We start from the raw sequence: 20954 nt of genomic DNA on the forward strand, positions 1-20954 counted from the left end.
ACACACTGACAGTCTCTCTCTCTCTATTTTTCTCTCTCTCTCTCTCTCTCTGTCTCTCTCTCTCTCTATCTCTATATCTATCTCTCTCTCTCTCTTTGTGTAGTTATGTGAATTAGGTTTCATAACCACCTGGGGGGTATTCCAGAAAGCTGGTTATGTGACATACCCGGGTAAATTTGAGGGGTCAAGTATTGTCTAATCCAAGTCGCCATACGCTGCTCCAGTTGTCTGCGTTATGAAAAAGATGGCAAACTCCAGCTCTGTGTGGACTACTGCCTCCTACACAAAAAAGCCACCCCAGACCGGTAGAGGTGGAAAGATACCTTAAATCGTGCATGCTTACAACTGTACACAGAAGTCGACTGGATACTCCCTCCTGTTGTACGGACGACGTCATTGCCTTCCAGTTGACCTGCTCTTTGGCCTGTTGGAACTGTAGCAGGGTGACGCAGGGCCCTGGTGGCTCATTGGCCGAGGTCATGGGGATTGGTGAGCCAATCAGAGCACTGGTCACCGTGTTTAAAAGACTGGTGTTGTAGTATCGGGAAAGCGTCATTTACGGGGACCGCCCCTTTCTGCAGGGCAACAGTGTTGTGAATGAGTGGTGAGTGTTTGGCCGCATTGTCGTTATATCTACCTTTAATATGAGTAACTGAGGTGATCGTATGTGTTGACACAGGATGGGTTTAACGGATTGATGTTCGGGCTGCTGTGCATTGCAGGGCTTCTAAACAGGTGGGTTTTGTGGTGATGCGGAAAAGCAGTTATTATTAAAGGAGCGACTGACTGTTTGCGTTGTTTTAGTGGTATTCGTATGTGATTAGGACCTCCCGGGACGAGTGACGTTATTTAGGATGACTCTGTGACTTGTTCACGGTATGTATTAGGAATTATTTTAATTAAGTAGCTTACCGTTTCTCGTATTTAATTCTGTGTCATGTCTGGCAGGTCCAAGGGTTTCAGCACTTGGAGTTCTGTTGCGGGAGACGTGAAAACGCGTTGATATGATTATACTGCTGCTTTGCCCAGGCTTTATTTCAACGATTTAAATATGTTTATTTAAAAAGACGCTTGCTACGCATTTTATGCCTGTTTCGTTCCCTCGCTCGGGAAGTCTGCAGCCGAGAGCAAGTTTGCTGTTCTCAGCAGCGTGGCATATTGCTTATTGTCATTTTCCCTTTTTTTGTTTGATTATTGTTTTGTGTATTTATTTTCTGGTTGTCTACATTTGTATTCTTTGGTTTATGTCTGCATGCCCTAGTTCCACTCCTTCCGCGGGTTTGCCAACGAAAGCGCGGATTACCCGAAGTTTGGTGATTTAAAAGGAGTGCGGAAATCTCATTGTTACAAATACACTTTTGTCTAAACTATCTTATGGTTACTGGTTTGTGTCTTTTATTTTCTTTGATTTCTTTCTGTAAGTTGAGTTGTATTTTGTTATTATCTGTATCGGTGTGGAGAGACGCTGGCTGGTGGTGAATGTTCCCTAATCACGTTGTGTGAAATATTGCCGTGGTCTACGAGAGGTGTGCATTGAGTGGGGTGTGAAGAACTAGCGGCCCTTGCTGGCATTCTCTCTCCAGCCCGGTCTTATGTAATGTTTGTTTCATTGTTCATTGTTTCGATCTTATTCAGGTTTGCTTTTTAGACCTGGAGTAATTTATTTGTGTCTATTGTAATAAATGATTATATTTTTCTATTTAAATTTTCTCTATTCGTTACTTGCTCACTCCACTACGATCACGAACCTGTGTGCTTATTTTTGTTTTCCCGGCATGTACCGGGTGGCGTAGTCGAGCAATTCTATTCATAAGTCTCATAACACCCTTGCTAAGAGCTCCCCTTGCCACATTTGGCGTAGTCGGCAGGATCGTAGTATTTTGGAGTGAGCTTAGTTTTTTTTTGTTTGTTTGTTTTTCTTTTCTCTTATTTTTTTTCATTAAGGGGCAAAGCAGCAGTGTGTGTCAGTTTGGATAAATCTCCCGGTTGGTGTTTCCCCCCCCCCTTCCTCGGTGAGTGGTTGTAGAAATGGAGGGTGAGTTACAAGAATTAAGGGATTTGGTGGCACAGCTGAAAGCTGATAATTTACGCCAAGAGTTTACATCTGCACCGTCTACTGCTAGGGCGGATTCTAGAAGTATTGCAGAGAATTCTACGTCTTTACCCATAGGGGCAGGTACCACCCCGGCCGAACGGTTTGTGTTTATACCACGAGACAGGCGTTGTCCAAAATTTAATGGCCGGGCGGGTATCAGCATTGACGAGTGGGTTGAGGAAGTACAAGCGTGTATGCAGGTGCGGCACCTTTCTATTGTAGATCAAGCCTTCTTTATATTTGACCACTTGGAGGGGGAAGCTCGGGAGGAGATCCGTTATCGTCCTACTGTAGAAAGGGGAGATCCTGATAAAATTTTTGCAGCTTTACGTGAATTGTATGGCTGCTCTCAGTCGTATGTTGCTCTGCAGGAGGCATTTTTCTCCCGTAAGCAGCGGGAGGGAGAGACCTTGCTGGAGTTTTCGCTTTCATTGATGGGTCTTTGGGAGCGTGTTGCACAACGTTTGCCTTATGCCATGCCAAATTCTGAAACCCTCGTACGTGATCAGTTTGTTGAACATGTAGCCGATAGCTCTTTACGCCGTGAATTAAAACAATTAGTACGTCGTTTGCCCTCTTCAACTTTGTTGGATGTTCGTAGCGAGGCCCTTAGATGGGAGCGGGAAGGGTTGCCAGGGGGTGCTCGGGGTCGAAGTCAATCTGTTCCCCTAGTTCCTGCCCTGCAATATGGTGTACAAGGTGGCCAATTGTCAGAGCCAGTGGGTAGGACTTCAACTTCTGAATTAAACGTGATTAAAGATCTATTAAAATCCCAACAAGTTCAACTAGATCAGCTTGCTAAAAATGTCGCTCAACTACAAGTGATTCCAGAACGTGGCCTAGCTCCTCGGGCACGGAGTCATTCCCCATACCCAAGAAACCCACCCCCTCGGGGTAACATTGTTATTTGTAGAAGATGCCAACGGCCTGGCCATTTTGCCAGGGACTGTGAGGGGGAGCGCGTTTACCCTCATCATTCTAATACGGTACCTCTTGTGACTGGTGGCAGGCAGCCATTTGCACAGCAACCGGAAAACTAATACCCACCGGGCTGCAGAGCCACAGCTCGGTTGGGGTAGAGGAAGGCTCTGAAATTTCTCAGGGATGTAATTCGGTTTCATCGTTGATGTCGTCGTGCCCACATTTGGTAGTCGGTATAGGGGGGGTTCGGGTACCCTGTCTTATAGACACTGGGTCTATGGTTTCCACCATAACTGAAAGTTGTTTTCTGCAGAATTTTGAACCCTGGGATCAGGATCGTCTAAGGTCGTGCCAATGGTTGCAGTTGCGGGCTGCCAACGGCTTGGACATCCCTTATATTGGCTATATGGAGCTGGATGTCGAGCTTGGTGGCAGGTTAGTAGCGAACTGTGGTGTGCTTGTTGTCCGAGACCCTCCTGGTGGCATACGGTCCCAGGTGCCAGGAGTGTTGGGAATGAATGTTTTGCGCCGTTGCTACCAGGAGCTTTTTGGGCAGCATGGTAACGCTCTTTTTGAATCTCCCTCGTTGCTTAAGGTTCCAGATATTATAACACAGGCACTTCAACATTGTCACGAGGCGAGTTCTCAATCTTATTCCAATTGTGGGTATTCTGTAAAAGTCCGCGGTCGAAGGGTGTGGCGTGTCCCAGGCGGCACTTTACAATTAATAACAGCTACTTGCTCTGAGCAGTTTTTGCATGACACAGTGCTTTTTGAGCCTCCTGATTCTGGCCTGCCCGCTGGATTGCTGGCATCACCGGCATTGGTGCGTGTCAGTAGAGGCACAGTTTTGGTGCCAGTGGTGAATGTTGGTACTACTGATATTGTGTTGTACCCACGGACACAGCTGGGAACTTTAACTAGCGTACACGTTGTTAGTTTACCCTCAGGGGTTACAGAGGTTAAAACTGTAGCAGCTACTGTTAGTGCACAGGTATCACAAGTGGCACCTTCGGTTGCAGAGCAGGTGAAGGCTATAGATTTGTCTCAGCTATCGCTGGAAGAACAAGAGCAGGCTAGGGTACTATTGGGTCAGTATCAAACAGTGTTTTCTGCATACGAGGGAGATCTGGGATGTACCAGTTTAATTTCGCATGAAATACCATTGTTGGACGACATCCCGGTTAGACAGCGACATCGTCGAATTCCTCCGTCGGAATATGAGGTAGTGAAGGCCCATATTAATACTCTGTTAGAGGCTAAAGTTATACGTGAAAGTTGTAGCCCTTTTGCATCCCCCATAGTTCTTGTTAAGAAGAAGGATGGTAGTCTGCGTATGTGTGTAGACTATCGTCGATTGAATGCAAAAACTAGGAAGGATGCCTTTCCGCTTCCCCGTATAGAGGAGTCATTGGATTCACTGACGGGGGCCCGTTGGTTTTCAACGTTGGATTTAACCAGCGGGTACAATCAGGTCCCAGTCAGTGAACCGGATCGATCAAAAACGGCTTTTTGCACACCATTTGGGCTGTTTGAATGGAACCGCATGCCATTTGGTTTATGTAATGCACCTAGCACATTCCAGCGGCTAATGCAGCGTCTGTTTGGTGATCAGCAGGGCCAATCATTATTGTTGTATCTCGATGATATAGTAATCTTTTCATCCTCAGTGGCACAACATTTGCAACGTCTCGAACTGGTTCTGAATCGATTGCACCGTGAGGGGCTTAAGGCAAAGTTAGGAAAGTGCGACTTCTTTCAGACCAAGGTGTCTTACTTGGGGCATGTGATCTCAGCAGAGGGGGTCTCCACTGACCCGAGAAAGATAGAGGCAGTTGCTCAATGGCCCCAGCCTAACAGCGTATCTGCATTGCGCTCATTTCTCGGTTTTGCAAGTTATTATCGCCGTTTTGTAGAGGGGTTTGCAAAGTTGGCAGCCCCTCTGCATCGGTTGGTTGCACAACTAGGAGCTGTAAAGTTTAGGCAGCGAACAGACTTGAGCGTTGCTAACGGTTGGACTGCAGAATGTCAGGGAAGCTTTGAGGCCCTGAAAGGTAAGCTTACTACTGCGCCTGTGCTTGCATATGCAGACTTTAGCCTTCCTTTTATTCTTGAGGTAGATGCCAGTTTTGGCGGACTAGGAGCAGTCCTCTCACAGAATCAGGCTGGGCGAGTGAGACCTGTTGCTTATGCGAGTCGTGGCCTTAGGCCTACGGAACGCAATATGACGAACTACAGTTCCATGAAATTGGAGTTTTTAGCGTTAAAATGGGCAATGGCAGAGAAGTTCAGAGAATACCTGTTAGGCCAAAAGTGTGTGGTATATACTGATAATAATCCCCTCAGCCACTTGACCTCAGCTAAATTGGGCGCTACGGAACAGCGTTGGGCATCTCAGTTGTCTAGCTTTGATTTTGAAATCAAGTATCGACCCGGGAGGTGTAATAGAAATGCAGATTCATTATCTCGACAAGGTTCCTTTAGGCCAGAGGAAGAAAATGGCCTGTTCCCAGGCACTGCAGTACCAGCGGCTGTACAGCAGGCTGTGGATGCAGTACCGGTTCCCTCGGCCGTTCAGGCAATTACCACTGTTTTGCCTGGTTGTTCTGTTGTAGATTTGGGATGCCTACAGGAAGCTGACCCAGTTATTGGGGAGATTTTGGGGTTCTGGAAAAAGCAAGACTTTCCCGACCCTCAGATAAGGCGTAAGCTCTCGAAGTCAGCATTAATTCTTTTACGGCAGTGGGATCGTTTAGTGGAACAACAGGGGGTTATATATCGCCGCATCCAGCGCCCCGACGGGGGTGATGAGGTGTTACAGGTTGTTTTACCCTTTGTGTTGCGGTCTGATATTATGAAGGGACTGCACCAAGAACATGGGCATCAGGGCATTGAACGCACCACCGAGTTGGTGCGTCAGCGATGCTACTGGCCAGGAATGACGGCAGAGGTGGCTCGATGGTGCCAGGAGTGTGAGCGGTGCCAGAGGGCCAAGAACACGGAACCAGCGGCCAGTAGTTTCATGGGGCACCTATTGGCATCTCGTCCAAATGAAATTTTGGCGGTAGACTTTACGCTGCTAGAAGCTTCCCGGTCAGGGTTAGAGAATGTCCTAGTAATGACAGATGTCTTCACCAAGTTCACCCTTGCTGTTCCCACTCGAGATCAGCGGGCAGAAACGGTAGCACAAGTGCTTGTGAACGAATGGTTTTATAAGTTTGGTGTCCCTGGAAGGGTCCACTCTGATCAGGGCCGTAATTTTGAGTCCTTGCTAATCCAACAACTTTGCCTGCTTTATGGGGTAGAGAAGTCCCGCACCACGCCATACCATCCAGCTGGAAATGGTCAGTGTGAGCGTTTTAATAGAACCTTACATAATCTGCTTCGTACCTTGCCAGTTTCTAAGAAAAGGGATTGGGTCTCGTGTCTCCCTCAGGTGCTATTTTCGTACAACACCACTCCGCATCAGGCTACAGGAGAATCACCCCATTTTCTGATGTTTGGTCAGGAGCCACGGCTCCCTGTAGACTTCTTGTTAGGTAAAGTCTCGAACCCAACCCAAGGGGAAGTGCATGATTGGATTGTGGAACATCAGTTAAGGCTGCAGGTAGCATTCGATGGTGCACAAGAGCGATTGAGAACAGTGGCTGAACGGCGGAAGGGATATTTTGATTCCAGAGTCCGTGATGTACCACTTGAGGTCAACCAGGTAGTTTTACTGCGGGAATGTGGTCTGAGGGGTCGCCAGAAGATTCAGGACGCTTGGAGTTCGGTACTCTATAAAGTAATTGGGACCCCAAATCTAGGCGGCTCAGTATACACTATTGCACCAGTAGATGATGCGTCTAAAGTAAAGCGGGTCCATCGCTCCCTTTTAAAGCCAAAGGTTTTGGGCAATCAAGTTGTTGGCCCCTGTACAGGACTGGTAACGGGTACAGAGTCTGTGGTAGGGAGCGAAGGGGGGCCTTCGAGAGACTCTGAAATAGGAGTAGAAGATAGTATGGAAGAGGTAGACTTGTGTTTCGTTCAGTTAGAGCCAGGACATGAGACGAGCATTTCTGCCCCCATAATTGAGCTGGCCCCACGTACAGTGGAGAGTGTTAGTCATTCTTCTAACCGGGAGGTAAACCTGAGACAACACCTAGAGTCTTTGAGTAGTTGGCCACAAGAAAATGAGTCATTACTTCGGCGGTCCAGACGGCCTACTGCCGGCCAACATTCAAATGTGCATCGGTTGCCAAGACCAGTTGGGGAGGCTGTAGAGGAGGTTCAACTAGTTCCTGAGGTGAGGTCTAATACCATAAGGGCTAGCTTTAGGCCTTGGACTTAATATTTGAGGTCTTATCGTCGGGACGACGATATATAAAGTGGGGTGAAATGTAGCAGGGTGACGCAGGGCCCTGGTGGCTCATTGGCCGAGGTCATGGGGATTGGTGAGCCAATCAGAGCACTGGTCACCGTGTTTAAAAGACTGGTGTTGTAGTATCGGGAAAGCGTCATTTACGGGGACCGCCCCTTTCTGCAGGGCAACAGTGTTGTGAATGAGTGGTGAGTGTTTGGCCGCATTGTCGTTATATCTACCTTTAATATGAGTAACTGAGGTGATCGTATGTGTTGACACAGGATGGGTTTAACGGATTGATGTTCGGGCTGCTGTGCATTGCAGGGCTTCTAAACAGGTGGGTTTTGTGGTGATGCGGAAAAGCAGTTATTATTAAAGGAGCGACTGACTGTTTGCGTTGTTTTAGTGGTATTCGTATGTGATTAGGACCTCCCGGGACGAGTGACGTTATTTAGGATGACTCTGTGACTTGTTCACGGTATGTATTAGGAATTATTTTAATTAAGTAGCTTACCGTTTCTCGTATTTAATTCTGTGTCATGTCTGGCAGGTCCAAGGGTTTCAGCACTTGGAGTTCTGTTGCGGGAGACGTGAAAACGCGTTGATATGATTATACTGCTGCTTTGCCCAGGCTTTATTTCAACGATTTAAATATGTTTATTTAAAAAGACGCTTGCTACGCATTTTATGCCTGTTTCGTTCCCTCGCTCGGGAAGTCTGCAGCCGAGAGCAAGTTTGCTGTTCTCAGCAGCGTGGCATATTGCTTATTGTCATTTTCCCTTTTTTTGTTTGATTATTGTTTTGTGTATTTATTTTCTGGTTGTCTACATTTGTATTCTTTGGTTTATGTCTGCATGCCCTAGTTCCACTCCTTCCGCGGGTTTGCCAACGAAAGCGCGGATTACCCGAAGTTTGGTGATTTAAAAGGAGTGCGGAAATCTCATTGTTACAAATACACTTTTGTCTAAACTATCTTATGGTTACTGGTTTGTGTCTTTTATTTTCTTTGATTTCTTTCTGTAAGTTGAGTTGTATTTTGTTATTATCTGTATCGGTGTGGAGAGACGCTGGCTGGTGGTGAATGTTCCCTAATCACGTTGTGTGAAATATTGCCGTGGTCTACGAGAGGTGTGTATTGAGTGGGGTGTGAAGAACTAGCGGCCCTTGCTGGCATTCTCTCTCCAGCCCGGTCTTATGTAATGTTTGTTTCATTGTTCATTGTTTCGATCTTATTCAGGTTTGCTTTTTAGACCTGGAGTAATTTATTTGTGTCTATTGTAATAAATGATTATATTTTTCTATTTAAATTTTCTCTATTCGTTACTTGCTCACTCCACTACGATCACGAACCTGTGTGCTTATTTTTGTTTTCCCGGCATGTACCGGGTGGCGTAGTCGAGCAATTCTATTCATAAGTCTCATAACACCCTTGCTAAGAGCTCCCCTTGCCACAGAACCAACAGAAGAAATCACACTGAAGAGATATGCAAAGCAGTGGGCACACAGAAAGAGTGAAGCATACTATTTACATTTACATATATGGCAGACGCTTTTATCCAAAGCGACTTACAAGTAGTTTTTATACAGTGGCACATTACTGCAGGGCAATCAGGGGTAAGGTGTCTTGCTCAAGGGCACTTCAGTCATGACCCTTCAGTCATTCAAACCTGCAACCTTCTGATCACAAGCCCAACGCTCTAACCACCAGGCCATAAGTATACAACACAGTCAAAATGCATATGCATAAATGTAAATAATGGACTCTTATTATGACATTCTGATTGGAGAGTCGCGGACAGAACGACGAACTGCGCATGCGTCCTCAGATCACCAGGGGAGCTATGAAAGAGCAGATGCGACTTTCCAGTTTTACAGGTAAAAACAGAGATTAAAAGAGACATTTATACCAATAGTACTGCGGTTGCATTATTACCATGTAAGGTGAATGTAAAGGGTTAATTGTGATGCAGTTTGACAATTTGTTGTCCGTGTAATATGTGATGTTCACACTAACGTGAAGAAAAGTAATTTAAGTATGCTCCAGTGATCATTATATCTGACTATAGTGTTGAATTACTTATTTTCGGGTCACAAAATGTTTGATTGTTCATGTTAATGAGTTAATTAATAGCGTAAAGTATCTCTGGGAGATCACTCTGTGGTCGCGTTTGGCGCGCTTAGTGGTCACGTGACCACACACTGAAGAAGACACAGAAAGCGGCTGGATCTGAGGTGATCCGTTTTAAATGGAGAAAAACACTGAATTGCGCTTCACATTGGTTTTAGGAAGCAAGAATAGTTTGAAATACTCAAGTGTACAGTTAATGTGATGAGTTAATTCACTTAAAATCACTTATTAATATCGTTAGTGCAGTTTATAAAATGGCCGCTGAGTGTTTGTTAACTTAAAATGGTAATGTGAAGAACGGAGACAGGAAAGTGTCAGAATGTGATTTATTTTGATGTTGGTGGCACTTAAGTGATGTAGTAAGAGGAACACAGACAAAAGAATGTAAAGTAATGAGATAAATAATATATAAATGTTCATTGTGTCAACTTTTCAATGTGCATTAAAGATGTCCTTTTAACTTATTTTCATAGTTTCCAGTATGCGTACAGTAGGTTCATTTAAGAAAATAGTGTTAAAATGCTGCAGGAAAAACTATTAAATGATTAACTGTAAAAAAAACCTCACGTATACACTGAAAAACTAACCGTTAAAAAAACATTGCCTTTTATATTTTTGCAGGTTTCTTCCAGTTTTCATATGTGAGAATATGTATGTTTATGTATGACGGTAATACACGTCACCATAAAATGTATAGTCAAAATTTTTACATTTTTAAATAATTCAGTTTCTACCTATATTAACTACCAGTTATGAACATTTCATTTTGCTGTGAACATATTTGAATGTTTTAATCTCTAAATCGATTCACTGCTCTACACATACCTGCATATTGAATAAAGGCTCTAATATACGAGTTTGAAATTTGCATTAAACATTAAAATGGGAATACAACATTCAAAAGACAAACTTCAGTTAATATACTTCAATAAAATAATGTACGTGTTTAATTTACAACATAACAATTGATTATTATTCATGTATTTTATTGACACTTGATTAACACTTATTATTTAGTTTTATTGATGCAACCGTTTGAATTGTCATTGTCACCGAAAATGATCAGAATAAGAACAGTTTGGACAGTTCTTTATTAAATTTGATTCTTTTTGCACAAATTACAAAAATATTAAACATTAACAATATGAAAAACATTTTAAGAAACATTAACTTAGTTTCACATTAGCAGTAACAAAAAGATATTGACACCCCTGCTTTACTGTGTGCACAGACTGAACTTCTAAACATACTTTACATTAATGTTTTATTCCACAGTTTTTCCTTCAAAACCTGAGCAGCCAAGATGATTGGTGAAGCATTATTGGAAGTGTGCAGGAATATAATTGACTTATTGTGCAGGAATATGTGAAGTTTATCTGATTTTGTTTCCTTCTATTATGAAAGCAAACTGGCCATGAAAGTGATGTGATGTTAGCAGCTCTATAGAGATAGGAGTGTTTGTGTCTAAGTGAATTTCTTGATGAAGCGCAGTTTGAGATACGCAATGATCAGGAAAATGATGGTCATGATGGCCATAGCTAAATGGTTTTGCCACAGACCCCAGGGAGAAAATTCAATGCCCTGATTGCCCAGAAACTCTTCTCCTGATGAACATCTGAAACCATCAGAAAAGCATCACATCAGCTCTTCAACACTTTAAGTGTGTAGACATAAGACACAATGACAGTGTTTTATACTTACACTTCTACAGGCCCCGAGCTCGACATGTTCCTCATGTCACAGAATTTAAGTCCTGTAAACTCATTGATTTGCAAAGCCTGATGGGAAAACCATCAGTGTTAATATTTACCGAAGACACGTATAAAAACTGGATCTTCCTAATTTTATTAAACGTTTTCCATTTCATGTGCAATGTCAACACTGAAACAATTCACTAAAATAACAAAGTATACTTTTCTTTTAAAAGATGATCCAAGTCCACTTTTTCTCTACTTAAACTCAAAGTTTACTTTTATAAACTAATAAGTGGGCAAATTTTGTCCCAAGTAGTATTTAAATAGTACACTAACAATTACGCCAGGATGTACTACATAAACTATACTTAAAATAAATATAATTTTGATTTAGTATTTTTCGTAAAGTTATGACATCACATTCATGAGCTCAATAACAGCTCATGCTGACATATCAACGCTAAAATAACCAATCACAACAGACATCACACAGAAAATGTATAGTTTTAAAGATACTAGAGAAAGAAGTTGAAATACATCATAAAATAAAAACTGAATCACTGTATAAGACAAAAGCATAAGAAGTGAATTTAGGGAAAGATAAAATATATTAGGGTTAAGTTTGATCATTTTTCACAAACGTGTGTAAATATTGACTCACAGCCAGACCGTAGCGGGGAATACTGAGATACTTCAACCAGTTTAACCACGCAACCACGCTGGGCAAGTTCACCAACAGCCCAGAAAAGATCTGGAAACAAACACACAGATTAAATAAGCAACCTCATTACTTTCATTTGTAATGCTGTGTGTGTGCTTCATCACCATCATGAACACAAAGCTGATGGTCATGAAGATGTTGGCGATGGCGACCACGGTCTGATCTGCAGAGATGGCCAGTGTCATGGATGTGGCCGTGTATGACACCAGAATGATGGAGAAGAGGAAGATGAAGAACGCGTCTGCAGCCGCTTTCAGTCCTGTAGAAAGATCACAGAGGAAGTGAAGTGTGTATATTTGTGTAATGACTGGTGTGTGTGTGTGTGTGTATGTGTGCGACCTATCATCCAGTACCACACAGCTGAAGATCATGGCAGGAATGGTCCGCAGGGTGATGATGTCAGACAGAATCTTAGACAGAAAATAGACGGAGACTCTGTAGTATCCACTGATGTACTCGTGTCTGAAGAAATCACAACATTGTGGTGTAATGTGTACATGTCAATCACAACAAGTATAACATAGTTTTTAATGTATTTAAAGATATTGAATGTCACCAAATGGTCAACAACGTGTCTACGCCGGACGCAACCGGTGCAACGCAATCCAGTGTGGACAAAATAAAAGTTTGTTCTATTGTCCGGTGTAGACACGGATAAGCTTTATACTGGCACTTTAGTGAGTCCCTCAAATAAATCTCATCCATTGAAGTGTGTGCGTTCACTCACACAAATAGTTTCCTCTCTGTGATGAAAAGCTCAGCTGAGGAAACAGAACTAAAGCACTGATTTGTTGTGATGAAGAACAGAGCACCCATCCTGAAACACACATAAACATTTTTTTTTGTAACTAAGTTGTCAACTCTTCAAAAATAAGTATAGTTCCAAGTATATTTAAAGTTACAGTGTATGAAATTTAACAGCCTCTAGTGGTGAGGTTGTGAATTGCAACCAATGGCTAACTCCACCCTCACTTTGTTTTGTTTATAAATTGTAATTTTAAATTAAACTTTGTTTATGAAAGGAATAATCCACAGTTAGCCGTGCGTTAAAGGGGTTTTAATGCACTTCGCGGAAGCATCAACCCTCCGCTTAGCGTCAGGTGGTTCTCAGCCACCACACCGTGCCTTTAAAGCACGGCTAGCTGTGGATTATCCCATTTATACCATGTTTATTTGAAAAGTTAAAGCTGTTATTGATGTTTACAGTGTAGCCATTAGATCAAATCGGTGAAAAAAAATATTTTGTCAGTAAATTTTGAATGTAATGAAACTGACTGGGTCGAAAGGGTGAGAAGTATATAAAAAGGTGACTGAAAGTTGACTTTGTTATCTTATAGTTTAAAAAAAAGGTTTTTCGTAAGGTAAGTGAAACAGAGACGTTACATCGTTTCTGAATGCCTCTTGAATAGTAAAGGAAATATAAAACCAAGTGAGGTTTGTTTTTCAATCATGCAGTTCACATTAAGACATTTTTGATGGGTTTGACATCATAAAACAAATGTGTACTGGTGTCTATGAATCAATTTTTTTCACCTGTTCTGAATTCCACTTGAATTGGCTTGCACTCCAAAAAATATGGCACCAACGATCAGAGCCAGAAAAATCATCACTCCAATCTGAAACAACGATAAAAACCGAAATCCAATATAAAATAACAATATCCCCATATATCATGAACTCAAACAGTTGTATTATTTCCTAGTATTAAAATACTGCATTAGAAAGCAAACTGACAACCAATCAGTAAATATCGGATGTGTAATATATACTGTCATGTGGATTATGTAAAAATAGAAAATAGAAAACACTGATGTAACACTTAAAAAATATATAAAACAGCCGGTGAAGTTAGATTCTGAAAGTTAAATGACAGTTTTTTGGTATAGAAAATGATATGCCAATAACTTTGGTTATAGTTACTCACCTGAGCGACTGATGTCTGAGGATTGAGCAGGAGGTTCTTGAACGTTCTCTTAAGAACCCATCTGAACTGATGAAAGAAGGACGTGTTGTAGGTGATGGTTCTGGATTTGGGACGTGTGGTGTATTCCTGACCCTGAACGATTTTCTGCAGCTCATTTTGAGTTTCTTTATAGTTCGAGCTGTTCTTGTATTCCTCCACCAAACGGTCCTCGATGCTCTTCAGAGATGAACTGACGTTCTCCTGATCCAGTTCTGACACACAAAAAACCCACGGCACATATCACTGTTTCGCTGTTGTTCAAATGAGTCATTTTAATAGATCAGTCGGTGTGTTTGTGTGTTGTACCCTCGCTGTCGTTGAGTTTGTTGAGCGCCACGGCCGAAGAGTCTCCATTGATGACGTCCAGGAAGAAATCGGCAGGATTGTTATGAGGTTCACACGTGTATCCTGACACACAAACATAAGACATACATCCATGAACACGTGTGATGGTAAAGAAACACGTGTGTGTGTGTGTGTGTGTTCTCACCAATATCACTGAAGTACTCGAGAGCGTTCTGAGCGGCTCCGTGATAAACCAGTTTCCCGTTCACCAGCAGCGTGAGACTGTCAAACAGCCGGTAGATGGAATACCGCGGCTGATGGATGGACAAGATGATGGTCCGACCGCTGTTCCCCATCCTAAACACATCACCATTAAACACGTGTGTGAGTGGTGTGCTCAGGATGCTCAAGAGACACAAAGAGTGCAAACTGTTATAAAAAGGCACTAAAAGCAGCAAAGACTGAGCACCTCCGTAACCTCATAGAAACTAACAAAAAAAATCCTAGATTTTTATTTAGCACAGTTGCTAAATTAACAAATAAACAGACATCACCTGACCTGGTTATTCAGCCGCACCTCGGTAGCAATGAATTCATAAAAAAGTTTTGCAGAGAAAATCGAAAACATATGAGACAAAATAGTAAAAACTCAACCTACAAGTCTGTCCTATGAATAAGTACCAACCATCACCCCAAAAGAAAGGTTACAGTGTTTTTTACATATAAAACAGGAAGATTTAATAAAACTTATTTCAACATCTAAACCTACAACTTGCTTATTAGACCCATTAACCAACTAAATTATTAAAAGAGTTCCTACCTGTTGCAATTGAGCCCATTTATAACATTATCAACGCGTCAATTAATCTAGGCCATGTCCCACGACCCTTTAAGATGGCCGTCATTAAGCCTCTAATCAAGAAACCAAACTTAAACCCCAATGAACTAGGAAACTATAGACCGATTTCAAATCTCCCATACCTGTGAAAAATACTTGAAAAAGTAGTGTGCATTCAGTTGTGCTCTTTCTTACAAAATAATGACATACACGAAAAATTTCAGTCAGGCTTTAGATGCATCATAGCACTGAAACTGTGCTCGATAAAATGACAAATGACCTGCTCATAGCATCAGATAAAGGTTACATCTCACTCCTGGTCCTGTTTGACCTTAGTGCTGCGTTTGATACCGTAGACCATAACATACTTCTAGATCGCTTACACAATTATACCGGTATTGAGGGACAGGCACTACAATGGTTCAGATCTTACTTATCAGACAGACATCAATTTGTCCATTTAAATGGGGAATCATCAAATCTAACGTAAGTAAATTATGGATTACCACAGGGATCGGTTTTAGGACCTTTACTATTCTCCATATACACACTGTAAACCCAGATTTTGATTCAACTCAAACAGATTGAGTTCATATTACTTAAATGTGTCTAATTTGTTGACATTACTAGTTAATTCTGATTAAGCTTAACTTTTTCATGTCCTTTCTTATTGTAATTGTGTTTTTAAGTTAAGTTAAGTTTTTGAGTTTGTACTACTTAAACATGTTATTTCTTTACATGAATTAAGAATTCTGAGTAAACTGTACTTTTTAATGGCCTATCTTATTGTAATTATGTGTTTGAGCTCAAACAACTCAATATCATCGAGTTTTGCCTTTTACAAATAGCAACGCATTGACTTCACAACCGCCAAAATTTGAGACGGACTACACCTGTATCTAAATTGCCGTTACAGCAAGCACGTTGTTCATTCACCGAAGTTAGAACCCTTCGGTGAATAAACCGAGTTCAGCCACAAAACGGTAAGTGGGAACCTGGCACTGGCATGCGGTTGCAGTCCCGACTGCTTGCTGATGTAACTTAGCTAGCAGTATATCGCGAAAGTGAGTTCACCCCTCACATTTGTACAAATATTTTATTATATGTTTTCATGGGGACAACACTATAGAAATTATACTTTGATATAACTCAAAGTATCTATCAGATATATATCTGTATATCAACGTTTCATTTCAATAGTACTGTAGTTATTTTAAAAAAACTGAAAAATGAACTTCGCTAGTTATTAGCAGGGTAGCTATCCAGCTAACTCTGCCCCACACTCTCCTAGATAACGAATATCTTCACTGGTAACGTTAGCTAGCGCCCGTAACGGAAATTATATGTCGCTTCCAGACAGCTAGTGCAAGTTGAGCTGAGCCAGACACCTGAAGCAGCGATCGTTAGCTCAGCACGGAACATCTAACGTCCCGGTAAGTTGGCGCTAATACCCGCTGCCTTGTTAGCGGATTCTATTGTGTGACTACGACTGACTGAAATAAATTTAGCTTTGCTCCGACGTGTCCGGCGACCGTCTTATTTGGGTACACTTCGAGTCCGCCCGGTGTCCGGGTAACGTACTCGTTCACACAATAGACTGCTGGCCAGGCAATCTCTACATGCTTTTAAAGTGATACCGAACTAATATGTCCGCTCTGAACCATTTTACTCTGTTGCTTCCAGACAGCTAAAGTTGAGACGGTGCAGCAGCTAGCCAGAGAACTGCAAACATCCTGGTAAGTTGTTGCACACTAGCTAACATAATTAGCTTTAATTTCTTGATTTTTTTATTTATTCATTCGTTGTTAGTTAACTACTGTCATGCCTCTAAGTTTTTGTTATTTAGCTAATGTTAGCTTATTTAGTTAATGTTATTCTCACACACTTTTTTGTTTTTCCATGTACAGATTTGTTATTTGTATATGTTAAATGTAAGATGCCAGTGTTCAGCAGGGCTGAGTTTTATCCTGCCAGTTTGTCAACCTAATTTAGAGAGGTGTAATTCAATATGATTGGAGGTAAAGAGGAAAATACTTTTTTCTTTTCATGCCATCAGTGAGGAAATAGAATTAGGTCATGGCTTTGTTTCTTTTGTTGCTAATAAAAAAGACATGTTCAATAAAAACAATTGGATCAGTTTAATGTGTCAGTTGTATCTATGTATTTTACACGGTTCTATTGATTGAAAGACATATTTTGAGTTAGAAATAAGTTGGGGAAGTTAGAATATACAATTTAGTTGGATTGGTAATGCTGTAATGCTTACTTAACAAGCCGAGTTAAATAAATGGGTGGGGAATGATTGTTTAAACTAAGTATCTTCAGTCACTGTAACTCGGTTATTAGTACATTCAACTTAAATATTCTATTCCATTCCATTATGGGCTCAAGTACATTGAACGTAGTCCAGTTCACTTATTCAACTAATGCTTCATTACTTAAAAATTTTAAGGCAACGAGTTACCTGGATTTTTTAAAGTAGATTCTACTTATCCGGGTTTACATTGCATGCTGCCCATTGGAACCTAATTAAAAAACATGGAATTAGCTTCCACTGCTATGCAGATGATACCCAGCTATATATCTCATCAAGACCAGATGATTCCTCCCAGCTATCTAAATTATCAGAGTGCCTCAAAGATATAAAACGTTGGATAACTTGTAATTTCCTTCTTTTAAATTCTAATAAAACAGAAATATTACTTATCGGACCAAAGACACGCAAACCGAATATTTCTGATTATAAACTGCAAGTGTTCAATGATGTACACTAACCCCAACAAATACAGTAAGATATCTAGGCGTTATATTAGACAGCAACCTGTCATTTAAAAATCACATCTCAAATGTAACAAAAACAGCCTTTTTCCACCTAAAACAGTTGCCAAGTTACGAAATATTCTATGTGTTGCTGACGCGGAGAAGCTTATTCATGCATTTATGACCTCAAGACTTGACTACTGTAATGCACTACTTAGTGTTTGTCCTGCATCATCAATAAACAAACTACAGTTAGTTCAGAACGCAGCTGCCAGAGTTCAAACCAGGTCTAGAAGATACCCTCACATAACCCCAATGTTATCAACCCTTCACTGGCTACACATTAAGTATCGTATTGACTTTAAAGTTCTTTTAATCACAAAAGGATTTAACCCCTACCTCCATAACAGAGCAGAGAGAGATCAGACACACTCACCCAATTTAAATCTAGATTAAAGACACATCTTTTCAGACATTAAGCATTCACTTAATTCAAAATATGCTAAACAAACCACCGGGAGACTGCTGACATTATATAATTTAACTTGTTATATAAACACCATGTTCTGTGTTTTACCTTTTTTGTGTTTTTCTTATTTTCTCCTGTAAAGCTGCTTTGGAACAATACTCATTGTGAAAAGCGCTATTTAAATAAAATTGAATTTAAATGTGTGTCTCTTGAGCATCGTGTGTGTGTGTGTGTGTGTGTGTCTCTTGAGCATCGTGTGTGTGTGTGTGTCTCTCGAGCATCGTGTGTGTGTGTGTGTGTGTGTGTGTGTACCAACCGCTTGAGCAGCTTGAGGACAGAGTTTGCCGTGCTGGCGTCCAGACCCGTGGTGGGCTCATCCAGAAACAGCACAGAAGGATCAATGATCAGCTCCATACCAATATTAGTCCTCTTCCTCTCTCCACCCGAGATCCCACGAATCAGCTGCGTGCCCACCTGCACACCGGCCAATTACATTCTTTTAAATATTTACATGTCAGAATAGTTGTGTGATGTTTAGTTCAGACCAAGGTTATTTTCGTTAACTAAAATTAAAACTTTGCAAAAGTTTCTGTTCATTCAAATAATTGTATTGTTACCCGTGAATCTGCTACTTTGCTCAAGCCGAGCTCTTGAATGAGTCTCTCGACCTTCTCGTCTTTTTCTTTCTGCTTGATAGATTTGGGAAGCCGTAGAGCGGCTGAGAAACGCAGATTCTCTCGAACGGTCAGTGTCCCCATGACCACATCATCCTGCCAATACACACACACATACATACATAATCAAAGTCAGGATGTCCATGTGTTCAATCATGAAAGAGCAGTTTCTAATTATTCAATTATTATTCATTCAATTAGATTCAATTAAGCGTCACAGAAGAAACTGAGCCTGAAGTCAAGTTCAACTGAACATTACCGACACAGAAACCTCATAAATCATGATGAATCACAGTATAACCACCCAGAAAGATCCGCTGTCTCAAACCAAGCGTGAAATGATGTTGTTGAAGAATGTTGTTATGTATGAGTCTGCACCTGAACCACATATCCAGACAAACATTTAAAGTTTGGAGGCTGTGGAGCTCCGTCTATAAGAACCTCTCCAGACAGACCAGCAGGATCCTTACGGGCAGCCAGGACGTCCAGAAAACTGAAAAGAATTCAAACAATACAACAATATAACAACACCACATAGAGAGAGAGAGATGGAGAGGGGAAGAGAGAGAGAGAGAGATGGAGAGGGAGAGGGAGGGAGAGGGAGAGAGAGAGAGAGAGAGAGAGAGAGAGAGAGAGAGAGAGAGGGGGAGAGAGAGAGGGTGGAAGAGAGAGAGAGAGATGGAGAGGGGAAGAGAGAGCGAGAGAGAGAGATGGAGAGGGGAAGAGAGAGAGAGAGAGATGGAGAGGGGAAGAGAGAGAGAGAGAGAGAGATGGAGAGGGGAAGAGAGAGCGAGAGAGAGAGATGGAGAGGGGAAGAGAGAGAGAGAGAGATGGAGAGGGGAAGAGAGAGAGAGACAGAGAGATGGAGAGGGGAAGAGAGAGAGAGAGAGAGAGAGAGAGAGATGGAGAGGGGAAGAGAGAGCGAGAGAGAGAGATGGAGAGGGGAAGAGAGAGAGAGAGAGATGGAGAGGGGAAGAGAGAGCGAGAGAGAGAGATGGAGAGGGGAAGAGAGAGAGAGAGAGATGGAGAGGGGAAGAGAGAGAGAGACAGAGAGATGGAGAGGGGAAGAGAGAGAGAGAGAGAGAGAGAGAGAGATGGAGAGGGGAAGAGAGAGAGAGAGAGATGGAGAGGGGAAGAGAGAGAGAGACAGAGACAGCGAGAGAGTGAGAGAGAGAGAGTGAGAGAGAGAGACACACACACAGACAGAGAGAGAGAGAGAGAGAGAGAGAGAGACACACACACAGAGAGAGAGAGAGAGAGAGAGACACACACACAGAGAGAGAGAGAGAGAGAGAGAGAGAGATCTTACGATGATTTTCCACTTCCTGTCGCTCCCAATATGGCGTTCAGCCCTGGCTTCATTAGACCACTAGAACCAAATACATAATACATTAAAAATATCGACATAAACAAATATCGAATTTCATCATCATCATCAAATTTTGTATAAAGCCTGAAATGATCAATAATTACATTGAGAAATGTTGAATTAATCTATATGTTAATAAATGTACACTATTTATATTCCATTTAAATCCTATTTATTTCAAGTATTGAAGCATTAGTCTTTGAATCAAAAGGTCTGTGAGATCATCAGAAACACAGATTTAGATTATTAACTGCTAATGTAGTTGATCATACAAATGAGAAATCAGTTTTTACAAATGACACAAGAGAAATACGGAAGCACACGGTCACACTTTCCGTGAGAAATCTACGGTTTCATTTAGTTTCACTTCAGCGCAGAAAACACACATCAGATGTAGAAATAACGTGACCAAACAGAAGCTCCTGCAGTCCTGAAAAGGATGTAACCAGTGAACATGTTTCACATTCTTTCTGATTATTATCTACACCTGCACATGTGAAAGTCTCAAACTCTGACAATACAACACTGTGATTTAAGATACAAATCACTTCATGAGTTCAGATAAAGAGAAAATAAACCCTCTGACCTAATGATCAATTAAACAAACACACACATTAATCATTACACACAACCAACAACCTCAGGCGAGTGACATGAAAGAAAGCCTTCAGGGTGTTTGCAGTCTTGTGTCTTTT

General features: G+C 41.6%; 1 protein-coding gene across 1 annotated transcript; it reads right to left on the reverse strand.

Moving 5' to 3' along the window:
* Nucleotides 1-10463: 10463 nt before the first annotated feature.
* On the reverse strand, nt 10464-20415 carry LOC306906711 (broad substrate specificity ATP-binding cassette transporter ABCG2-like). The gene is given in 15 exon segments (XM_079478314.1): nt 10464-11101; nt 11188-11264; nt 11842-11931; nt 12006-12160; nt 12241-12254; nt 12256-12363; nt 12629-12718; nt 13435-13517; nt 13826-14076; nt 14171-14272; nt 14355-14506; nt 18533-18690; nt 18834-18986; nt 19269-19383; nt 20200-20415. Coding segments are annotated over 15 exon segments (1797 nt in total). The 5' UTR covers nt 20298-20415; the 3' UTR covers nt 10464-10950.
* Between the last annotated feature and the right edge of the window lie 539 nt (nt 20416-20954).

Source organism: Barbatula barbatula (assembly GCF_947034865.1).
Source record: "Barbatula barbatula genome assembly, chromosome: 17".
Lineage (NCBI taxonomy): Eukaryota > Metazoa > Chordata > Actinopteri > Cypriniformes > Nemacheilidae > Barbatula > Barbatula barbatula.